The following is a 25,106-nucleotide window of genomic DNA, read 5'->3' as shown; positions in this document are numbered from 1 at the left end:
GGGAATATAGTAGAAGCCAGTTAATTGCACAAAGGATTAACGCACACTTCTGTTAATTTTACGCAATCTCCAAATCCCAAACCGGTGTGGTCCAGCTGGATAACTTTGCTTTGTTGCACCAACCTGACAATTGCATTGAAATACATGTACACTGGCAATTGGGGTGTGCTTTTGCTGTATCATGCAAACTGTACAAATGTGACTAAACAGACAAAAAAACACCAAAAAAGTTTAAAAGAGTTCACTTTTATTGATGAAATTTGATGAGCACAATTAAATTGCTCAAATAAAGTGCCACCATCAATGTGCTACTGTGACAGCTTCAATGAGATACAGTTACATGAAAAATATCTTGACAGTGCCTGACAGGAACAGAACGAAACCTACCTGATGTTCTCCGCGATGGTGGTAGCGAACAGAATGGGTTCCTGGCTCACCACACCGATGTGCTGCCTCAGCCATTGGATGTTGAGGGATCGGATATCCTGGCCATCCAGCTCAACCTGCCATTGCAAAACTTGTTATTATCGATAATCATCACTGATACCATACAATCATGTACATGTACTCATGATGATGTAGTACAATGTTATATGGATGATACTGCAAAATCTTACAACTGAAGTCTTTTTATACAATGAACGGCTCTTCCACATTGGGGTACAATGAGGAAAAATGAGTAATAAGTAGCATAGAGTCTGGCAAAAACAGTTATCAATTTATCAACTTATCTCATATAAAACAGTCAACAGTTAAAATTAGTCATTTTGACAGCATGGTAGAGGTACTGTAAATGCAGAAACTTTCGCGTTGGTTTAATGTTTGCAGTTTTTGCGCTGGTCGCTTCACTGCGAATTTAAAACTACCACAAACATTTTTCCATGGCAGTAAGAGACTACAGTGCATGGTGCTACCGCGAACTTAAAACCACCGCGAAAAGTCATTTCTCACGCTTCCGTGACATTAACTCCCCACAAACTTAAATGCATTTACAGTATCTTGGACAGCTATTTTAACTGTGAAATTAACATGGCAGTTGTCACTAATGCTACAGTACAGCAGCAGTAAAATTTCAAGCATTTAAGGGCTGCATTTCACACCATTTTTGCCAAGGTATCAACCAGCCACTCCGCCATTAAAACCACATATTAACAGTACACTATCGACCCAAACATAAGTTCATAATTATGTTTTGATAAATGATGAATGAAATGAAAACGCACCACTCCCTCCTGTGGGTCGTAGAAGCGCTGAATGAGCTGAACCGTGGTACTTTTCCCACAGCCACTGGACCCGACCAGCGCCACAGTCTGGCCAACATCAGCCTTCAGACTCAAGCCCTGCAGCACCTGGTAATGAGATCGCAACAACAAAATCAGTACCAACAAGAGCTATTAAACACCCAAACATCATGACCATAGCTTGTTCAGAACACAATATATTAAACGTTAAGCTGCAGTACCATGAGAAGCTGCTAAGGGGCCCAAACCACCACACCAAATATGAAACCAATCTATCCAGCCAGAGTTTGTACACATTTTTTTTCAAACTTAGGTAACTAAAACTTTGTAACCACAAACTTAAAGACGATACAATCATGTAAGTCTTGCACAGCAAAAAATCCATTCCTTAAAATTCAACTTATCAAACATTAGATTACATAATGCATTTGTATACACTTGTCTGTTTATATGTACTGTACGTAGTAATGTAATAAACCTAATGAAAGTTGCTGTACTTTTTGTTGTGACAGGAAAGATTTCTGAATATGATATATGTTTGCACTGTAAACAACTGCAACTTTTAGTTTTGATATTTGGAGAAATTTTTGACATATCTAAAGACTCTGACATTGCCCCTATAGTATAATTGATAGAATTTCAAAATCATGATATGTCACAAAGCGAAAGAAAGCAAAATATGACGTATTGTGACCTACTGGAACGTCTGGACGAGCTGGGTACGTGAAGTTGACGTCTTTAAACTCTATGTTGCCCTTCAAGCTGTCGGGTCTGTGACCCTCCTCCGACAGGCTGTCAATCACTGGTTCCTGAACAACCAATCAAAATGCAAACGAGATTTAGTTCAAGTCAACAAACCTCTTGGAAAAGAAATTTTACCATTAACAGTAGCTAGAAACATAACATCATACACTCAGATAATCAAATTAAGGAAAAATTAACAAACCCAGACTAATATGTACATTGTGGGATCCAAGAATCCTTCATAGGACTGAAGTAATACAGTAACTGTATCATGTGCTAATCAGCAGTGCCCCCTATCAACAATGTTGAAAACTGCAGCTAGACTACTATTCTTCTCTTGACAAGTTGATTAATGCATTTTCTAGCTACAGACCTGCTACAGGCATGTAGAGTCGAATATGGACCATTTTCAAACAGCTTCTTTCAGAGCAGAATTCTTAAAAGGAAAAACTTTGAACTTACATTGTCTATGACACTGTACACGAACGCAGCGGCACCTTTCGCTTTCGCAAAGGACTCGATGTTTGGTGCAGCCTGGCCCAGGGACATGGCACCAATCACCACGCAGAAGAACGTCTGTAGCAATCGTAGGAAAGAACAGGTGATCAACTCTAGAAAATGTTTCAGCAAAATTCGAGTTTATGTATAAAACTTTGATAAAATCACATAACAATCACAATCACAATCAAGAAAACTTGTCCTAATATTGTAAATGGGCACAACATGATCATGATATTCTCTCTTCTAACTAAATTTGGAACTAATACAAATTTTGCACAAAAAGACATCCTTAGAAGAAAAGGGATAAATAGTTTTTTTCTTTTATTTTCTTTTAACTTAATAAATTAATTTAACCATTTAATAAAAGTTAATTTAACCATAACGGGCATAAGAGTCAGACTTACGATCAGAAAACCTCCAGGAGTGTACTCTCCTGCTCGTACGCGGTCCGAGCCATACCAGAAGGCCAGCGCGTACACGCCAAACATCACGAGGAACGTTACGCCCATTCCCGCGCCAGCGGAGATCGCTTTCTTCACTCCCATACGCATGGCTTCCACCAGATGCACGTTGTACCTAGAAATGATATCAATCACACTTTTAAAACATCATACATATCTATTCAAAATGTACAATCTAGATTGTAAAATTCCCAATTAGCCTTTCCGACACTGTGAGGTAGTAGGTAACCGTTGTTATCCACTGTGTTTAGGGCACGCATGACATTGCAAGGCAGAAGCCCAACCCTCTCCATCCACCACCTTTTACCTCCCTAACCGAAGTCAGGTACCCATTTCTACATCTGGGTGGAGTGAGGAAAGTCATGCAAAGTGCTTACCCAAAGACACAACATATAGGACAACAGACTCAAGATAAAATGAGTATCGTTCTGTATAGTGACCGCTGGCTCAACACTTTTGATCGCTAACCATGCATGGAAAGGATTGAGCCAGCGGTCACTATGTAGGATGGTACTCTGGCTAAACAGACTGAGATTTCACACATAATTTTGTACCTCTTTTCTTCCTTCTTTTCTCCTCCAAAGGCAGCAACTGTTCGCATGGACGAGAGAACCTCTTCTGCGACACCTCCGGCTTTGGCGTACGCAGCCTGTTCATCCTCGGTGAAAGCAGAGGCCATCTAGTGTTGCAGGAATTATACAGCTAGTTAGTATTACTGTTACAGTTAAACAATTTTAGTATTTTTACTATTGAGACCTATTAAACCAGTCTGACAGCAAATTACTGCTTGTTGCCAAATTTATTACTAAAACAAGTCATCCATTCCTCATTCATTATGCCTGCCTACCTGCCATTCATTATCCATTACTAATTAAAACAAGTATTGTTTTTTTCACGTCAAAGTTTTTGCCCCAGGAATAGAATCAATTGGCTAGTTAATGATGTTTATTACATCAAAGTAATTTCCCAATCTAGAGCTCTTCTCAACAAACAAAATGAACAGAGAACAAGAATTACACTAACTACAAAATGTAAGTCTTGGCCTTATTGACAAGTGATCTTGCATAATTATACATACTATGTATGTGACATAAGCGATTGGTCAAATGTTCCAATCAAATTTTAAAATCATACACTGTGATAATTACAAAATGTAAATGAATCACTCGTACCTTTGTCATGAGGAAAGCCACGATACCCAGCAGCGGACTGACGGCCATGATGACCAGGGCCATCTTCCAACCGTAGATGAACCCGATCACAAACCCCGCGATGAACGCCGTGAACCACTGCAGGAAGATCCCGCACTTGTCCGAGATCCCCTCGTTTATCTTGTTCACATCACTGAAAATAAAATAGCAGTTGTAAAGCTAAAAAGGCAACATTTTCGGGGAAATGCAGGATGTTTCCCTCCCATGCAGTAATTTGCCTTTTGCCAAGCAACTCGCACAGTGCTTATTATTATTATACCATTCGGCTAGGCATTGCATGAAAATGATTTCAAAATGTAATTATGCAACGGGATTCATTCATTGATTTACTCAATTATAAACATGTTTTATAAAAGTTTTTGTCATACTATTAGATAGGCAGAATTGTTCTTAAGAAAATCAGTTTCTTCTTCAATCTGTATCTTTGTGAATTAGATGTAATATGGCCATTTTTACCAGTAAGTTATGTAAAACATAAAAATGACTGGTGAATACTTTCAATGAGGTTTATAATTTTTTACTCAATGGATCATATGCTACACTCAGTTATTATTTGGGGCAACCAAGACCAATTGATTAGTACCTGTGCTGCAGCGCCATCTACTGGAGAGAAGTCGGTATTACCATAAGAAAGGCAGCAGCCACTTTATCCTTAGATAAACACTAAAAGTATCTGTTTCAGAATCTGTAGTGTCCCTCTGAATCTTGCTGCAGTAATGACTCCTCACCACTAGGTGGCACTGTGACCCTATTGTACAAGATATTATACATTGGTGTATTAGACATACTCAGCCAGCCTGGTGCTGAATTCCCCGGTCGCGTGGGTATCGTGCCATCCGACGTCCTGCCGCATGATGGCGCGGAAGAACTTGGTCCTGATGCGGTTGACCTGACGAGTGGCAGACAGCGTCCAGAAGGCCACCTGTCCGTACGCGCAGACGAACGCCCCACAGGCGATCGCCACGTAGTAGTAGGCATACGTCGTCATTTGGCCCTCAATGTCAATGCCTTGTCTGTCATAGAGAGGAAAAAATTATACACCGGGTCCCTTAAAGGTTAAGCTATTGTTGGACAATTTTTGCAAAATTTGCATTGTACATGCTCTTAACATTTAAACCAACGTCAAGCTTTAAAATGTACATTCTGACATTATTGCATATTTATCAAATTGTAGTATGAGCCACCATTACATATCATCATATCTAACACTATGTTATTTATTTGTGATAAAGACACTGTACATTGAATTAGTATTATTAAGCTTTGTCAACAACAACATGAAACAAACACCTAACAATCATATAACTTTCAATCAATTGGCAAAAGAAAAAACAACTGTGGCAAATTAGTGTGCCACCAACATTAATCACTTATTAGTGTAATCAAGAGAGTAGAGTGAGTTTAGTATGATAATGACAATGATGAATTTACTATATAGAGAGAAATTGAGTAGATCACTATATGAAGAGTGCTATATCTAACTTGTATTCAGGAAGTTGAAGTATCTGACTTTAAAAGGATTGAGTGAACTGAAAGATTGAAAAAATTATAATTTTGATGATTATGATTTAAATGCAACTTGACTGACAGATATTATACATACAATTTGTATTTTTTTTAAATTATACATTGAATGAAAAAGATTAAGGCAAGATTGACTTGCTGTAAATCCTTTTTTTGGGGTAAATTGAAGAAAAATCTAGAAACTTTGTCAAGATAGAATGATACTATTTCATTAAAAAAATATTAATAACAATTGTTTGAGATCATGTTTAATGGACTTAATAGATGAAAAATCATAATTTGTGACAAAATAAAAGATGAGTCTAGTCAGCATTGATCAGAATTGGGAAATTTCATGATCCTGTAATTGTCCTAATTTTTGTTTTTGAAAACAAAAATGATTTCAAACTTACTGCAGGTCAGCAATGCTAATTCCACTGATTGAACCCGTAGCAAGGTTCTCGGACGATGCGTTCAACATCGGCAACAGGTGGGTACAATTTGGTGGCAGGTACTGTTCGATATTGGGCGGTAGCGCGCCCGAGGTTATGTTCGGAATAAGGTTTCCGAAACATCTCAGCATTTCTTCTAGTTCGCTGGCCAGTTCGCTGGACACGAAGGACGTCGTTGTGTCCCCGAAAACGATTATCATTAGCGGAAAAGTGATCCCCAGACCAATGGATAGGAGAGAGCCGAGGAGTATGAGACAAATGTCCCACCCGTCGGCAAAACGGAACTGTGCAGAGAGGAGAGAAGCAGAAAACACAAAAGACAAGGTCAGAGGAAAGGTTAAAAGGTTAGATATCAAGTGTTAGTGAGACACCAGTAGCACTTGTGAGGTCAGAGGTCACCAAACCACCTGCTGCAAAATAGTGTGTCGTGATGATGCTTTGGAGGGTTTGTGGATATCTAATGAAGAAAATGTCATCATTATTAAAAATCAGTCTAATTTTTGAATATGTACTGTTTTTGAATACAGTTACAAATTTCTTTTACATGAAATGTAAGTCTTTAAATTAAGACTTTTCATGATGTATTTTGAAAATTGCAAATACGAAGAATCAAATTATAGATCTTCAACCAGACAAATATGAATTTTGACTTGAAAAGATTTTAAACAATTGGGATAAGAGATAATTTTGAAAGCTGTTAGGCTTTTCAATTACCATTGTGCAAAATTGGTGTCAAATTTCCCACTGAAATAACATTCCCTCCAAAGCATTACCATTAACTAGTGCAGTCACCACAACAATACAAGCACCTATCAACAACTCACAGCATGTTAACATCAATGCCGCTGATTTCCGACACATTCGCGAACTGGCCGTCGGTCACATTGATGCCGGCGAGCGAACCCTTGACGAATCCGTCCAGCGTGTCGCCAAACACAATGATCATGAGGGGGAGGGTAACGCCCAGCCCTATGGCTGAGATGGTGCCCAGGATGATAAAGAAGATGTCTAGTTTGTCCGCAAACTTCCACTGGGGAGAGGGAGTGGTTACTAGGTGATTCAAATGATTCTTGAAAACTAGAATCACACTTCAGTTTTGAATTTATCACAGTAAAGACAATCAAATAACGCCTAATCAGAAACTCGCAACCAGGGCTCAAACTTTTTCGTGCACAGGTGTACATGTACCTAACACAATAATATAGGTGCACAGACAGAATTTGGGGTGAATAACATAAAATAAAGTTTAGAATGCCAGCAATTAATGTAAGAGTATCACAAACCTTCTGAAGTTCTTTAGATTACTTTCAAACTTTTGATATTACCTGTACATGATTGTAATTGATCACTTGAAGATCACCAAATACAGAAAATAGATATTCGTCAATAAAAATGGCTAGAAAAACTTCAAAATGCAGACTTGAACTTACAACTTCGAAGACACCAATTGGTTTCACATCATCTTCTTTCTTCTTTTCCTCATCCTCTCCTTCCTTTTTCCTGAAAAAAAAATGAATTATCACTGAAAATGCAGAATTATAATAAAAAGCCATTAAGTAACTAAAAAGAATTTCAAACCTATATGATTGTACATTAAGGTTGAATTTAGAACAGCCAATTAAAGTAAAAAAACTTAGTTTGAAAACACGTTACTGAAATTGAAATGTATAGCTTGAATTTACATGACTGATATCCAATTCCAAAGCTCAGCCAAATTCTGTCAAAACATTTGAATGCAAAATGAAAACATAAGAAAGGTAAATATTTCAACAGACATGCAGTCACTCTCTCATTGGTCGCTGCAGTTAATTGCCATGCTATCATTGGTTGAACTGCTAATTGTGATTGACAGTCTATGGAAATGAAGCACAGTATGCTCACTCTCCCTCCTTGTCTTTTTCCACAGGAATGATGGTGTCAGCAGATACAGGGGCAGCCGCTCCATTTTTGTTTTTCCCGTTCACAACAGCGACATCGTAGTAATCAGGTGGTGCTTCGGTGATTCCCTCTACATTAGACAAGAAAAAGAAAATTCATAAGTGGCAATTGAAGAATTAGAATTATAAGACATATGAGTGGCAATGATGGAATGATAAAAGATGGAAAGAAGGAGAGATGGATGAATGGAAGAATGAAAATGCCAATAAAAATAAGGAAAACCTGACTGCATTCAGAATACCATGGATCACATTAATTTTGCAGTAACTGTTATACTTGCAACTACGTGCTGCCAATGTCAACAAGCTTTTAATGAAACAGACACTGAAGCTCACAAGAGCTACTTCATTCAATTTGTTTTTTAGTCTTCAAGCAAATTTTGGACTGCTTAAAGAAGCAGTTTAGCATTCTATTTAGTTTTATTAGCTCAATTAGCATTCCATTCATTTTAACTAAATATGCAATTCCATTACAGTACTACAATAAATCTAATTCTGCACTGTAAAGTTTGTTCAGCTTGCAATAATTATTATAACTTTTGAAACAATTTGCAAGTCAATAGGCAACAGCATCATAACATTGGCAATTTTCCCTCTATAGCTAACAAGCATGTCTTGATGGCAACGTTAACACTATGTTGCTAAACTTCTTCTAACTGAGCTGTAACAGTTTAAGATATCAAAAACAGAACTACACTTCACAAAGCATTCCTTCAAAGCATTTACCATTTACAATTTAGGTAAAAGAATTAACCCATGCATGACTCCGTATTTCATCAACCTTCTAGTCAAGGTAATGTTAAAACTGTATACTGAATTAGTAATTAGTTATCTTCAGTTGATGCAAATAGAGTCCTCAAGCAGTGTCAACCTAGAAGGAAATTGTCGTGGTCATCATCATCATCCGCCCGGGGCCGCACGGGGAAAGGATCGTAGCGGTAGTAACTCCACGGTCCCAAGAGTTCGCGACCGGCTAGTTGGTAGTCCGAAAACATGGTGCAGTGTTTGAATTGCTCCAAGAAAGTTGTCTTCGTTGTCTTCTTTGGTAAGAGAGTATTTCTCACAAGCAGTCAGAACGGTGAATCGGTTGTTGAACTGTGACTTCGGTTGCTTCAAGAAAGAAACTGTCTTCTTGCTGTCTTCGATAAGAAAGTCTGTTTCTCAAGAATGCCAACAGAACTGTCAACGTTGAACTCTCACTCACTTGTGGTGGCGGGACTGCGAGAAAAATGCCTCCTTAGAAAAATAAAAGTATCTTTGACAGATCTTGAGTTCAAGGAAGAAGTCCGCACAGTCGCACAACAGGAGGGATCTTCAAGAAAGAAGCAAGATGTCTGGAGACCCTAACCCAAACAAGTTTGACGTCCAGGGGCTTCAAAAGAAGAACCAGAAGCCTTTAAGTTATCAGAAGTGGAGAAGTCTGTGAAACAGCTTGACAAAGACTTTGAAACTGCTGCAAGAGTACCTCTGCAATCTACAGAAAGCAAAGCCGATTTAACGAGAATTCCGGTCAAATGCAGAACACAGTCCTGAAGATCCAAACTTGCTGGACTTTGAGTCTTTCTGAGGGAAGGCACAGTGACAGAATATACACAGTGTGTCAGCTTGATGTAAATCTTAAGAGTAATGGAAAGCTTCTTGAGATACAACAGATGTCTTAAGGCATCCCATAGGCATCCCATGCAGTGACGATTTTGCGACATGCTATAAAGATAAATATGCAAAATGAGTCTACAAATTGCATAACTTCCTTTTCAAATAAAAATTCTCAAGACCAAAATGACCTAAGATTCGATCACAAACTTTCCTTACAGAATACACTACATTTCATTCAAAGACTAAGTAAGTGGGAGATATGTGTCTGTTTAGTGTCAAACAACAACTTTAGAGTGTGAAAGAAAACATACAGTCAAACCTGCCCGAGCGACCACCTGGCCATTTCGACCGCTTTTTCTCGGTCCCGATTTATTTTCCCATTGACGTAAGCATTAAGCGACCTTTTCTCAACAACCACCTGGCCAACGCGACCGCGACCGGCTCAAGTTGGGACCTATGACGACCGCATCATTTTCAAGATTGAGGTTTTCATCGATTTTTTATGATAATTAGCGCGATTTTGTGCCGAAATCGGCCAGTTTGCGTCGGATTTTGGGGTTAAATTTACAGTTTACAGTGTGCGTGTTGTATTTGACATTAAAGACCTTGCTTCTTTGCGTGCGTGCAGTGTGCTTGCTATTTGCCATTAAACACAACGGCAACCATTTATACTTTGCATCGGGCATGTTTTGAGTCGATACTCTTCTCAGCGACCACCTGTCCAAATCGACCGTTTTTTTCCGGTCCCCCGGGTGGTCATTTTGGGCAGGTTTGACTGTATAAGCAAACAACTGTACAGCATTTTGTTGCTGTATACAATAATGTTAACCAGGATATGATCGACTTCTGCAAACTTAAGGCAACCGTTAGATGTCTACTTACTCTACCAGTGTGTGAGTTTGCTTTTTCAGTTACAACAAACATGCACATGTTGCTACAGTCAGCCCTCCAATACACGTCACCACTACAAAAGATAAAGTGCTTGACCTGTTTCTATCGCCATTCTTGTGATTCCAAACCTAAGGTTTGTTTATCTAACCCGACACTTAAACTTCACAAACCCCAGTCTCAGGATTATAAATGATTGCTTAAGATATTTTTGACAGCAATATACTGTTTTACATAATTATATACGTCACTGTACTGTGACACAAAGCATAGCAATACTAGTATTCAAAGTACAAAAATTATTTTGGTTCAATTGCCACAAAAAATAATTTGTGAGTGAGTGGCATGGTCTGCATTCTCATTTCTATTGCCAGATGTAAATTCAGCAAATATTTGAATATTTAGTAATCATAAATTATCGTTATTAAGTTTACCATTAATAGCTGTGGTCTGCAAGCCTTCAACCTCAGTGACATTGTCATGACATCATTTGAGATCACTCGGAGGTACCATAACTGAAAAGGGGTGTCATTTCCAAAATTACATCATTCATGTATAATTTTTTCCCTTTATATGAAATAGTAAACTTCATTGACAAATTTCAATGCTGTACAAAAACTGTATATGAGTTGTTGCCCTACTATAGTATCTGTTTTTCTTGTATTTTTTATATTAATTCAAAAGAAATATCACATGTCTTTGGGAAAATGTACTGATCCAACAGTTGTGGTGTCAATCAAATGTGTTTTCATCTGTCAATCAACAACCTTCTATCAAACTATTCGATGTATCAGTCTTAGTGAATGCCAGGGCTTTTGACAATCATTTGCAATCCTACTGTCAATTATAAATTCTAATATTAGTTATTATAAGCAGATGTGTACATGTGATTGTGTGTGCAACATCCTCTCAAAAGAAATTTCTATGATTCATAACAAAACAATACCCATATGTATCAATGCCATTATTCTATGTTGGCTAAGTTGATCCACAAAGCAAGACTATCTAATATTGTGAATCATACTACTGAGTAGACAGTTTTGTAGAAACCATAATCACTAACAAGCATCATAAATATATTATCAAGCTACATGTACCACCGCACTCAATTAACACACACCAAAAACACACCAAATGCAAAACCAAGCAGTACATAATACACATTGTGTTCCATTTGTTGTTAGTGCTAATATTATATGAGTAGTGTAGTGATATGTACATGAAAATGACCCACTAGTACAGTGGTGCAGTTAGTGAAACAGGTGCAGAGATGGTGACAGAAGTGTGATACTACGAGTATCATACATTACCAAATATAAAAATGAGCTTTCTCCAAGTAATATTCCCTCACATTCAGGATATATTTGAAAAAAATAAGATGGTTGATGCAACAGCTTTTTTGAGCAAAAAAGGTCAAACTGACAATGAAAAAAAAAAAATTAGGATCCCTAAAGAACGCTCTTTAAAAAAGTAGGAAGACCAATTGAAAAGTTTCCCAATTGTCTGTGAAGCGGGACAATAAAAAGTAACTTTCTACAATTAATTTTTCCCTCGCATATATACAGAGTATGATAGAGAAAAACAAGGTGACACTAGTGATGCAAAAGCCTTTTTAAGGAAAAAAGCCAAATTCAAGACATAAGGAAAAGACCGGATTTGGCCATATCAAATTTTCCAAAATTCAAAATCTGTAACAGTGATTATCATTATGTTAAAAAAAGCCCTGGTTTAGTTTAGACACCACAAGACAGTTAACATTCACCCTGCTATCTTCAGATGTACAGTTACAACCACACAACACATGGTTACAACCTTTGCAGGTTGGGGGTTCAAACTAAGGAGAATGAAATGGGTTATAATTAATAACACATGCAGTCACACATCTATGTGTAGGGGAACACACAAGACATGAACTTATAGAACACACCGGGCACTTCGACAGATGGCATGCCGTTAGCTTGTTTAAGGCCACTACTTGAAGGTCGCTCAAACGACGGGGAACCTTCTCTTCCTGCCAGTCACAGAGGTGGAAAGGAAAAAAAGGAGGGGTAATTTTTACAAACAACTTTTACCTACCGGGTAGTACATACAAATGGAGAATATTTCACTGACGCACTCAAGGACAATTTGAGACATTGGAATCAAAGATTTAGCAATTGTCATTTCACAGCAATTTGTTTGATGTACAAGTATCACATTGTCGTACTACATGCATGTAAATATGTCATGGAATGATCATGATAGTTGATTACAAACAATGAATTACGACAAAGCTGATTTTTATAGCCTAATTTGTAACAATTTATAGCTGCCAAGCCTATTTTATTCTCCAAAAATTGCCATAGAGAAGAAGAAAGATTTTCTAATCGTTTGAGCATTGATAAATAGCTGTTTGACTGCATAATGGTTCATAATTATTAATGCTGTAATGTTGAAAGAGTGCCTTAGATGAAACATCAGGCTACTTCTCATTTGGCAGTTCACCTTTATCTGTGGGGTAACCAATATCCGTTGCTTATAAAAACAGCCAGGGTATTTTGATATACATTGTAACTATCATTCAACAGATGGTGGTTTCAAACTGCAATATTTTGCAAAATATTGCAATTTGAAACCCCTTTTCATATCCCCAAATACCGTTTTTGATAAGAATGGATATAGGTTACGCCACACAGGGCTCGAAATACTGGGTGCATGTGCACCCAGGTGCACCCAAAATCGGAGATGTGCACCCAAGCACCCAAATATTTTCTTATGTTTATGTATGCAAAGATATAAAGTAAACTAGACAAGTAAGTATACATTAGGGCTGGGTACCGGTACAGAAAATTCAGGTCCAGGTCCGGTTCAGGTCCAGAGGATTAGGTCCAGGTCCGGACCTGAACCTGGACCTGATTCAGTATGACTGATACCAATGGTCCATTTCACTACAAAGAAATCTGTTTGGTGGAGTATTAGACTTACACTGGGGTTTTAAAATCCTACAACGCTAACTGCACCTGTACGATTGGCTGTAAAACTTGGTAGAAATTACTATAAACTCTACTCTACTTCACTCTTGTTATTTTCTTCCACCTGCAAGCGCCAAAACGTGTGAATGCCTGATAAAATAATCTGTTAATTTTCTTATCGGTCCAACATCCGGTCCACCTAATTTTTTCAGGTCCGGTTTTTCTGGACCGGTCCAATGAGGAAAACCGGTACGCTGTACCGATACCCAGCCCTAGTATACATCATATTTTTGACATCTAAGTGTTAGAGAGATAATAAAAATGTCTGTCATGGTACTTGTTTAAGAATTTGATAGCTTGTAATAGTTCCTAAGTTTTGCTATTAGGTTATTACTTAAACTTAAGTGGTGCACCCAAAATTTTTTTGGTGCACCCAATTCTTTAAGCTGGGTGCACCAGTGCACCTTATCTCAAAAATGAATTTCGAGCCCTGCCATTGATAAAGGTGATACTAGTCTTAGATTTCTTCCTCTATCCTGTCAGAGGCAATTTGAAGTAGCTGACCCTTTCTCAAGACACTGAGCTACATTGTAAGATATCTTAAAATAACGTCTCCTAATCTGACACTTATGGATTAGCGTGAGCCATTAGATCAATCATCAAGCGTGTCAATAGTTAATCCAACTATTCTAAGGCTTAGCTGAGATTAAAAGTTAAATACATTATACTGATTCCTCTCAAGATTCTATTGAATATTGATTTGAATTTTGAATACAATGCAATTTGGATGTATAATCAGTTATAATAATGTACATGTATCGTAGTAAGAATGGTATATCATAATAATACTTGTAATGTACAATGTACAATAAAGGGTATGTACTGTGGCATAAGAAAAATACTACATGTACTAGCATGTAAGAAAATAACAGCAGAATAAATCTATGACATGCATGTATAATCATAATGTCATGTTTTATGATTAAAATAAGGAAAACAAAAATCAAAAGCTCATGTCAGCATGTCAATGATACAATTAAAAATGTATATCATTCAGATTTTATATTTCCGGATTCAGAAACAGACATAGATTTGAGAATGAACTTGACTCACCCCCTTCACTTCCGGCGTTGGACCCCCCTGGGGTGGTGTCGGTCTCGTCAGGCATAGCTCGCCTAGGTCAGTGTTTCTGACACAACTGTAGTCACAAAGTTACCGATCTTTGTCTTCACAATGTTGTTTCTTGAGTAAAAAGACACAGCGTCACAGCAGCTACCTAGTAGATAGAAAATGAAAGTTTGACATCAATTAAAGTGCTTTCATTGGTAAATATCACTCTTTAACCATCGTTGATACTACAGTTTGGTTTAAGTTTGCAGGGACCTAATTTCACATGTAACAGGCGGGGAAATTACCATTGTTAACCATGTTTTAAAGTTTGTGGTTGAAATGACCATAATTTGCAGTAAAAACTAACAATAATGTTTGGAAGTGTTACCTTCTCAGCCACCACAAAACTCAAACAACCATAAAACGAGAAATATTATACAACTTACAGTACAGGTACATGTAGTTTTGCATTCAGAAAGTCTGTAACTTCACTAAATCTAGACAGTACAACTCTCTAACAACTCTCTTTCTTCAACTTAAGAGGCTACACTGACTTGATTTTATCTTCAAGTTTATAGACATGACCATAAATAATAGGAAAATTTAGTTTACTTTTTCATCTTAACCCTCAAACCACCGTAGCTTTTTTGTGACGTAGATTACCGTATGGGGTCAAAACTGACCCCAAAACATTTTGTACAAATACAGTTTTTTGTGTGACTCTTTTTGTGATTTGTATATATGTTTAGTTTCATTAATCTATGTGGAACAGTCTGACATGATTAGGTGAGAATATTTCTAGCTCATTGTCATAACTTATGCAAAAGATCATGAGGACCACATTTTGCACCAATGCTATTCAGACCGGGAAGGAGGTTTTTGATGCCAACTACAATGCCGTATAGCGCCTGATTGGCTCATGCTAGGGCCACCAAACTTGGTAACATTTTAGAAAATGTTGAAAGCAAAAATTTTCAGTGAAAAATAATTTTTTTATGTTGCCATGGCAACGAAATTCTGACAGACATATTTATTGCTAATTATTATTATTATTAAGTATTCTAATTTTGTATTAAACATTTAATTTTTAAGGTTTTCTTAGCAGATATCAGTTGTTTATCACATCTTATGAAATTCAACGTAAATTTCATAACTCAATATTCATAATTCATGCTAATTTAGTGACGTCATCAGGCAAAATCCAAGATGGCGGTCGAGATTACCTAAATGACGTCATAATGTCGTCATATAACATGATATTGGCACAAAAGCTGTTACAATAATTTTGGCTTACACGTACATCATTCTCTGAAAATTTCGTGATGCTACAATAAGTAGTTCAGGTGTGGGTCGCAAAAGTTTGTTTAAAAAAAATGCTGGGGTCAGTTTTGACCCCACTGGACCATACATAAACTTTCTAAGATGACTTAATCAATAATCAGCCAATCTCGTTAAAAATGTATAAGAAGTTAAAGGACATATATACAAACAAACTCATGGGAGGAAATTTGTTTTCGACCAGAAATGCCATGATGGCACACATCGATATAGGCCTGGGGTCAGTTTTGACCCCATACGGTGGTTTGAGGGTTAAAGGCTAGATTTTTTCCTTACTTCATGGATCCCACTTTTGTGTTTGTTTGAGCAAACTAAACAGGAATTCAACAAGATCCGTCCAGCGTTTGACAAGCCACTATCAAATGTTCAGGGTGAAAGCAATACGATCTAGAACCCTTTTCACTCCCCAGACAGGGCTGTTTGTTCAGTTCTTTGACACACTTAATAAGTCAACTTTTGGGAGGGAAAGTTTACTTACCGAAGGAAAGGGACCCCACCTGGTATCTTTATTACTGCATTTAGCCCACATGGGCAGGAACATGCAAATAAAGATCATTCATTACTAAGTGCACCTGTAGTGTTGCTAAGCAACCAGTTACAAGGACCAACATTTATAAAGACTATGAGTGACAGACTTACAAAATGTATGTTTCTATAGTATGAGCCTACTTAATTTTTACCTACAACAATGTCATATTTTTGGTTTTGCCACTGTATGTGTTGCTAAGGAACCAGACTAGCATTTATAAGGACTATGAGTATGAATGTGACAGACTTACAAAATGTAATGTTTCTATATAGTATGACTATGAGCCTAGAATTAATTTTTACCTACAACAATGTCATATTTTTGGTTTTGCCACTGTATGTGTTGCTAAGCAACCAGTTACAATGACTAACATTTATAAAGACTATGAGTATGAATGTGACAGACTTACAAAATGTATGTTTCTATAGTATGAGCCTAGAATTCATTTTTACCTACAACAATGTCATATTTTTGGTTTTGCCACTGTATGTGTTGCTAAAGAACTAGTTACAAGGACTAACATTTATAAGGACTATGAGTATGAATGTGACAGACTTACAAAATGTATGTTTTTATAGTATGACTGAGCCTAGAATTAATTTTTACCTATATACAACAATGTCACATTTTGGTTTTGCACCTGTTTTGCTATCAGGAACCAGTTACAACGACTAGCATTTATAAGGGCTGTGAGTATGAATGTGACATGACTTACAAAATGCAGTGTACAAAATACTTTTCTGAGCAAGGTTTCACAGTGTGCAACCTGGGGCAAAAATAGGTTGCACAACTGAATTTCAAGTTGCACCACCTACAGTTCACTAATTGAAAAAAAAGGTACAATACATACACTGTACATACATAGATAATAGACATGTTTGACTGATATGAAATGGAGCTGCCTGAGTCAGTTTGGTTCAAAATCTAAGTTGCACACTGTGCAACCTCGGAGTTTAGAAGTAAGTTGCACCAAGCAAAAAGTGGTTGCAATGTGCAAGTAAGTATTTTGCACGCTGAAAATGTATTTTTGTATGAGCCTATAGAATTAATTTTTACCTACAACAATGTAATTTTTTGGTTTTGCACCTGTATGTGTTGCTAGGGGAACAGTTACAAGGACTATTATTTATAAGGACTACGAGTATGAATGTGACAAAATGTACATGTATGTTTCTATAGTATGAGCCAGGTAATTATGTTACCTTCACAGAAGGTACATACTGTTTTTGCATCGTTTCTTCTTCTTCTTCTTTTCCGCACAAATAAAAAACATGAATATCTCCAAAACTAGACCTTGGAATATCTCGTAATTCAGCAAGCTGGTAGGTCTGCACATAAGACACTGCACCTTGGTCATTTGGTCCCCCAAAGACCCCAAAAAATGATTTTATGGGGCAAAAAAGGGTGAAAAAACTAGCAATTTTAACACAAAATCGAACTTTCGAGCCCCCATAGAACATCAGAACCACGTTCCAAGGACCCGAGGTCAACGACCGGTAGCTATGGAACCCGCCCGGGAGTTATGGAACATGGTGTTCGAACGAGGTCAACGACTGCCACTACGCAACACGGAAGTGTCCGCCCGTCAAATGATGACTTCATCTTGCTTTGGACGGCCTGAATTGAGGCAGAAGCCGTCCTCTGAATGATTTGTGGAATTCATTTTACCAAGAAGTAATAAATCGGATCAAGAAATTCACAGAGCTTTGACTTTATTTTGCCGAATATCGGCACCTTTTGCATACTAGTGTATCAACTTCAAGGAAGGTAGAATGAAATTGAGGGCAGGCAGAATGAAATTTAATGCCCCCAAAGTATAATGTGTCTCGGTTAAGGTCTATATCGAGTCAAATCTAAGCATTTGTTTCGATACTTTTCTTGATTTTGTTTAAGCTAAAGGTTTTGCTACCTGCACAAGTCAGTTTAACTCTGAGCCATCCAAACATTGTTCGGATTCTATGTTGTGTTTGAGTTACGTAGAATCGAGAACACACACGATGTGTAGTACGCCAGCACTCGTGCGTACACACGCGATAATTTGGTGAACAAACGCATTCAGAGCACTACTGCAATTTTCTCAGACAGGCCGACAACTGTGGTAACGTTACGTGTATGTGGTGATTTCTTTGGATGTCTCCTGACATGATAAGTAACTGGCATATAACGTTAATCATAAAAATGTAGCGAGACCTGTTCGTTTTTCAAGTTCATACATAGAGCTGTCGTCTAAATGAAACACGGATTGGTGTCACGGTTGTAGTTAACCGATGTTTGAGTCAACAAGAACATTTGAGCAAAAAAACAACAACACATGACTACGTTAGACGCAAGGTCACTGCGTGTTGCCGGCTGTTACATAAAAAAAAAACATGCATAACGATCGTCATGCAAAAAGTTTTACGCCTGAGACATAAAGGTATGTGAAACACAAACGATGGACTTGATGAGTTTATTTCGCTATTAAACTGACCTGAACAAACACGATTAACTGCAGCGTGGAACGCCCTCCCCATGTTAGGTCACGGTCATTCCGTTCACCTTGTTGTTTATCATGTAAGTTACCACAGCGCTGCGTTGGTCCCCAGCAAGCAAGTGGAGCACGGAAACGAAGTCTGGGTGAATTACAATAAATCTACTTACAGCTTTATACACGGTGGGAGTGGCCGGCACAGCACAAATCCCCAGGCACAAATCAGCATAAGCCAACGCGAAAGTTAAGTGTAGCAGAAACCTAACCCCTTGAAGTTTGCATGATTGACAGGCGGACGGGATTGAAGTGTACCGACTGCGGCACGTATTGATAATGAGGGCATAAACAAACTACGTACATCATTGTTTGCTAAAAATAAAAGAAATTTATGAAATATGAATTGCGGGCTCTGAAAAAATGATTGGGTCGTTCAACATATGAATGAATTTACACAGATTGACTGTGACAGGAAGCATAGCGGAGATGTGCTGCGTACTGTGAAGATCACTTGCAGTGTGCAGGGGTAGCCATATCAATTTCTGCTCTGAGAGTGTCCGGCAACTGCGGGACGTGAACGAATATGATAGATTTGTGGCAATTTTAGTGATTACGCTAATCAGCTGTTTCTGTGAATTTGTGCGATTTACAGTAGTTGGTAAGTAGTTGGTTGGCGTCCACTAGACGGCGATCGCGCTGCGCTCTTACTGCGACATAAACAGGATATGTGTAACATTCGATTTCACACTGGGTATATGGTTCATAGAAAACGTAAAAGTGTGACTGAGCATGCTGAGGAGAACCCTTCGCGCTGCGTTGTACAAGCGGCAAACTCTGTGAGACGTTTCAAGCTGTGAATGTACCTTCCGATTTTGTGCTACGCAGTGTGCCGTAACTTGGTACGCTTGTTTTAATTTTGCTCTCTTCAGAAGTTAGTCTAATTCAAGTAGATAGAAACGAGAATTCAATTCTATAATATTTGACAATAAAATTGTGACTGTATGTACTTCTTGCCTCATGTGAGGCTGTATCTAGCACAATCTAGCTGATGTTTTCACGGGGAAAGGGACTGAATGCACTGTTTGCGATGGTCCGACTAAGAAAATCATTACGAAAAAAACAACACCGCCAACATCAACAAATCTCTGCCTACCTTTTGGGAAATATCTTCGACATCTTAATTTTCATAGACGGTCAGCCCAAATTTGGTGCAACATGATGACACCGGTAGATTCGGTCCATATTTTATAAGCAGTCAATTAAAGAATCAAAAGCACACCTATTTGTCACGTTTCATGTAGGGTCCCGCCCCCGTATAGAGCGCAAGCATATGAGGTCCGATCGGCTTACCGGAGACTATTTTGAAAGTACCTTATTTAATTTCACATATTGTTCGATTTTTTTTACTTCTATGGTAGCAACAACTGACAGTTAATCGGGGCCGGGAAAATGACAACAAAAACATCGGCGCTAGCACGATGCGACTAACCAGAACATTAGGGGGAGGGGCGCGGCACCGACTGGGTTCGACCAGTCGCTTCTCGCTTCTCTCTCGCCGCCGGCGCGCGTTGGGAGTTATCATCAAAGTCAGCACCGTCCGCAAACATCCGCTGATTTTTTAGAGATTTTTGCAAAATTTGTCTATACTTACGCGCCGAGTTTGTTCGTCAACAATGACGGAAAGCGCAAAATTGAACTTATTCTCATGTTATCAACTGAACTTCGCGGCTCGCGTTCTGCACCAAGTCAGAGACAGAGAATATGAATTTCCCAAGTGATTCAAAGCTTTATTTTTTTTTAACATTTGAATACATATTGTTGAAGGAAGCCAGTTTTTTTTCCATGGCTCTCTCTCCGCAAGCCAAGAAATTTCTCCCTGGACCTCCCCAAGCCGAAAAAATTCATAGGCCTTGACGCTCCCGCAGACGACACGCTAAATGTCGTCGAGTAAACCCTGTTGACGACCGTCAGAAATGGATAACCTTTTTGGACAGACAGACTGCCCCTGTGGCTTGTAGCTATGGGGATGTGATGAGATGATGATGAGAAACCCTGTTTGAAACAATATTGGACGTTGTGTTCATTATTCAAGATGTATAACGTTACAGATAAAAATCATCAAAATTTATTTGTACCTTCTTGCATGTCTTGACTTATCCTGTGTCAACATCTGCAACTTAATCAGTTTACCCTTCCAGGTAGAAATGCTAGACTAAACCATGTGAAGGTAACATTCTGTATTTGCTTGCAAATATTACCTTTCTAGTAGAATTTAATTTTTACCTACAACAAATGAAATGTCATTTTTTGGCAGTGTTTGTGTGTGTGTGTCTGTCTGTCTTTGACCACAATAACTTGAATGATCCTGGATGGATTGAATTCAAAATTTTGTATTTTAATGCAGAAATCGTATCAACAAATGTTACCGTACGTTAACTGTCTTTATCCGAGTAAAGTGGCCTCTACCCCATATTGCTTGATGTCCGAGTTAAATTTGTGGCGACAACAACTGAGCACTTAAAGCAACTACTGGATCAAAATACATTTTGTGTAATTACCGGAAATGTCGAAATGCTACACAGACAGGCAAAACGTGGCTTTTAAAGACCGGGAACTCCAGCATTGCATTCTTTGTGGTAACCACCAAGGATTATGCTGAAATCCTTTGGACCCAACAGCTTAGAATAAGTTAGATATCAATGGAACTCTCTTAGCAGAGTCTCAGATACATCATTACTTGTAGAGACACAATCACCCTGGGAATGTTTTAGACTAAGCCAACAACAATGTTGTAAGTTTAATTTGCATGTAAAGCAAGCTGTTTGTTTCCTCCAATCCTTATTAGACAGCTCAGTATAAAATAAGTCACACGAGTATTTTAGCATATCATATTTGGCATAATATTTGAGATTTAATTGGCTGGTATGAAGGCTAAGCTGTTCTCAGATTAAGCATTTGCTCTAAATTGCAGATCATTTTGATAAAGCTATAATATAGCAATATTAAGTACAGGTACATAAAAGACATACATTTTTGTAACTGACACTTATACTTTTTCAAATGCCATATCAAGTGATGACTGCATGTAACTTCTTGTTTAAGAGGGAGACAACTTATCCTGAAAGCAACAAATTATAAGATCACTGTAGTCTGTCAGTGACAAAGATATTTTGCAACCTGACAGTGGATCATTCATTGGACTGGATAATACATAAACCAATTTTCTCATCTTCTAGTGTACAATCTTTTCTAACTGTCACTATACATTTAACTACATGAACAAGTGCAAGTGCAAGTACTACATTTGCCGTCATTTAGAACAAAGGAGTTGGAATACATTGATGTTAGAGTCACTCTTTTAATGTCAAGAGAAGAAAAAGAAGGAACTATCAGCAGAATACTCTGTGATGAAGCCATAGTCTATGTTTGACAACAGGACTATGCCCAGCCTTGTGAAAACAAGGCGGCAGGCGGCGATTTTAGCCGCCTACTTCCATTTTTCCAGCCGGCTACTTTGGGATAGAATTTCAAAAAATAAAAGTTTAAGTCCAGTGCTCCCCGTTACAAAATCCCCCAGCAATTTGTTTTGACAAACCTCTCGCAGTTTTCTGATAGTTGGCCCCCGGTTAGGGGTCATAGCGGGGAACCTGACTATGCCCCCCCCCCACCACCACCACCAATCCTCAAGGGAACCATATATTGGTCAATTTTAGGACAGTGCAGCCCATAGCTCATCAGTATATATTAGGTAAGATTTGGTACCAAGTTCAGGACAAGTAGTCATCGTTATGGTTGACATTAAGATTAGAATTGCCGTAAGGGTTGGGAAGGAATTAGGGTTAGGGTCTGAGTTAGGTGCCCCCTTGACTGCAAAACATATAGACACAGTCATACTGACCCATACAGGTCATCTAGGCATGGAGTCAAATTGTCCTGATCGGCTAGGACCTGAACTAGTACTGTCCAGGTGCTGAAAAGTCTGACATTCTGCTTTAAAATGCATAAATATGCATAACTGACTTCAAACACAAGTCTTAGAAAACCTAATTAACCCCCTTCCTTCTGCCTTACCCCATTGCCAATTATAAATTTGGTGCCAAATGGCTAACTCGGCAAGGGGAAGGTTAACACACCATACATACATGTGCTTAGACCGCTATAGGTATGTACCTGTACTTTATGTAGGTCATTAGATATGATAGTACTGTGTTGCCATGATGAAATTCAGTCTCAGTAGCAATGTGCCCAACTGTATGTGTATATGCCAACAGTAGCCCACACGTACTTTACTTAAGAAAGAAATGGCACCTGCACCCATTTACAAACAAACAACTAATCTTACAGGTAAACAACGATGGCAACAACAATGTAGAAAGAGCCCTTCACAGTTTCAAGATGGTATCAAAGCCAACGACCTTGCCAGAAATAGACCGGTTGCAGTTGTGTAATCACTAAACCGGTAGAACTACGCACGTACATATGAGGAATGACAAATTGTTTTCTCCAAAAATACACCTGTTACAGCTTAACAGGTGGTAAGAAAGATACTCACAGGTGCAAAAGGTGTCTTCCTATCGTGGTTAATAGTCACAGACCCGTCCGCTAACGTTCTTTTTCTCGAATCTTGGTTTAAGTTGGTCACCACGGGACATTTATGTAGCTCCCCTTACCTTCTTGTCTTTCATTGTTTGCAGGGGTCACAGGGGGTTGCCTACCTGTGGGATCTAGGTCACATGACAAAAGGATGGCCTCTGATTGGTCAAGGCACTCATGTATCAACCAATCACATCAAAAGACCCCCGGTTACACAATCTTTGCCTTGTATCTGGCCATATATGGACATGTGAGAGACAATGAGGCAATGGCCCAAGATAGGTCTTACTACTGTACTGGCTAACATGCTGCAACAGTTTGCAGAGATGTCAAAGTATGATAAACAGGATGTGTGCGTGATTTAGTTGAGCCGTTCATAGATGCAATGTAAATGAACCCAGCTGGAAGATGTTGCAATTTGCATATTAATTTCAATGTCCTTAAATTTCATAGAAAAGCTCAATACATGGTACATGTAGCAACGGTCAATGTTTGATTCTGAGCAATTCAAATCATCTATGATCACAAATCAATATCTAAGGCCAAACCAGTTCTCTCATGTGATTGTGAACATTGATAATTTGTTGATTGTCAGAACTAGAAATCTGCACTTAATTTAGATAATGGCACACAAAAGTAACAGTTTAAATTTGGGGATGGTCAGGTGTTTCATACAGTACAGAAGCAGTTTTAAGGAACTATATAAATTATAATCATAACTTCAGTTTAAGTTTTCCTCCTTTTGCTAAGCCCTCGGTTGTCCTCTAAGTACTAACAAGCTGCTTCTACTTTAAATGAATAAAAGTGATTGAATGAATATCGATTGATTGACTGAAATTTAGAATATAGAAATAAGGAGAGAAATAAGATTTGTTGAGCTTAGAACAAGTCATATAACTTCTATTTTACCATCATTGCTTTTAATGTGTTATTTACAAATATCAAGACCATACATTTGGTTTAGCCATAATACTGCCATATTAGTACATTGAATTCAAAGTGATTTGAATTAAAGAGATGTAACAATGATGTAACAATGCAGCTAATATAAAGTATAGTAAAAAAACAAGCACAACATATGGCGTGTATATACTATTAGTATAGTAAAACACAACTAATATAGTATTACACTTCAGATATTTAGGTTTTAACTCTAGAATACACTCTGGTAGTGCGAACAGGGACACATCATCAGTGATGAACCCGGGGTCATTGGGTGTTTCGGGTCTTTAATCACCATACACCCTCGCCCGGGCGACCCAGCCGAGGTTGATCATTCCCCGACCTGTGTCCGTGTGGCTTCCACGGTTCCCCCCTACGGAACCACAACCAACGTGAGGCTTTCTCCGCAGCCTCTAGAATATCCCTGATGGATTTCCGAAGACGGAAGCCTCTTACTCCAAGGAGTTTTAACACATAAGCCAAAGACTGCCCTGCGAAACCCCGGCAACCAACCTCCACTGGTACACACCGGGCTCTCCACCCATTACTCTGGCTTTGTACTACCAGTTCGGCATACTTCGCCCTCTTCCGCTCGTTGGCTTCGCTTATCCGCTCCTCCCAGGGAACAGTTAGCTCCAGCAG

General features: G+C 38.4%; 1 protein-coding gene across 8 annotated transcripts in view; it reads right to left on the bottom strand.

Annotated features, from left to right (window-relative positions):
* Nucleotides 1-25,106, bottom strand: part of LOC118423846 (ATP-dependent translocase ABCB1-like) — a 54,606-nt gene that overhangs the window by 18,972 nt on the left and 10,528 nt on the right. For 3 of the 8 annotated variants that reach the window (XM_035832125.1, XM_035832128.1, XM_035832131.1), the window contains exons 1-14: nt 23,482-23,662; nt 14,599-14,761; nt 12,462-12,545; nt 7,995-8,121; nt 7,544-7,613; nt 6,075-6,397; nt 4,947-5,171; nt 4,120-4,291; nt 3,502-3,626; nt 2,891-3,062; nt 2,448-2,561; nt 1,940-2,050; nt 1,224-1,349; nt 388-503 (exon numbers count right to left, since the gene is read on the bottom strand). In XM_035832125.1, the coding sequence (XP_035688018.1) occupies nt 388-503; nt 1,224-1,349; nt 1,940-2,050; nt 2,448-2,561; nt 2,891-3,062; nt 3,502-3,626; nt 4,120-4,291; nt 4,947-5,171; nt 6,075-6,397; nt 7,544-7,613; nt 7,995-8,121; nt 12,462-12,545; nt 14,599-14,653 (1,820 nt within the window). In that variant the 5' untranslated portion in view covers nt 14,654-14,761; nt 23,482-23,662. Of the gene's footprint in view, nt 1-387; nt 504-1,223; nt 1,350-1,939; nt 2,051-2,447; nt 2,562-2,890; nt 3,063-3,501; nt 3,627-4,119; nt 4,292-4,946; nt 5,172-6,074; nt 6,398-6,937; nt 7,144-7,543; nt 7,614-7,994; nt 8,122-8,921; nt 9,070-12,461; nt 12,546-14,598; nt 14,762-23,481; nt 23,664-25,106 lie in introns of those variants that run through there. The other 5 variants (XM_035832127.1, XM_035832133.1, XM_035832126.1 and 2 more) reach the window with 5 other exon arrangements.

This window comes from Branchiostoma floridae, chromosome 10 (assembly GCF_000003815.2).
Source record: "Branchiostoma floridae strain S238N-H82 chromosome 10, Bfl_VNyyK, whole genome shotgun sequence".
Lineage (NCBI taxonomy): Eukaryota > Metazoa > Chordata > Leptocardii > Amphioxiformes > Branchiostomatidae > Branchiostoma > Branchiostoma floridae.
This window is presented reverse-complemented; position numbering and strand designations above follow the sequence as displayed.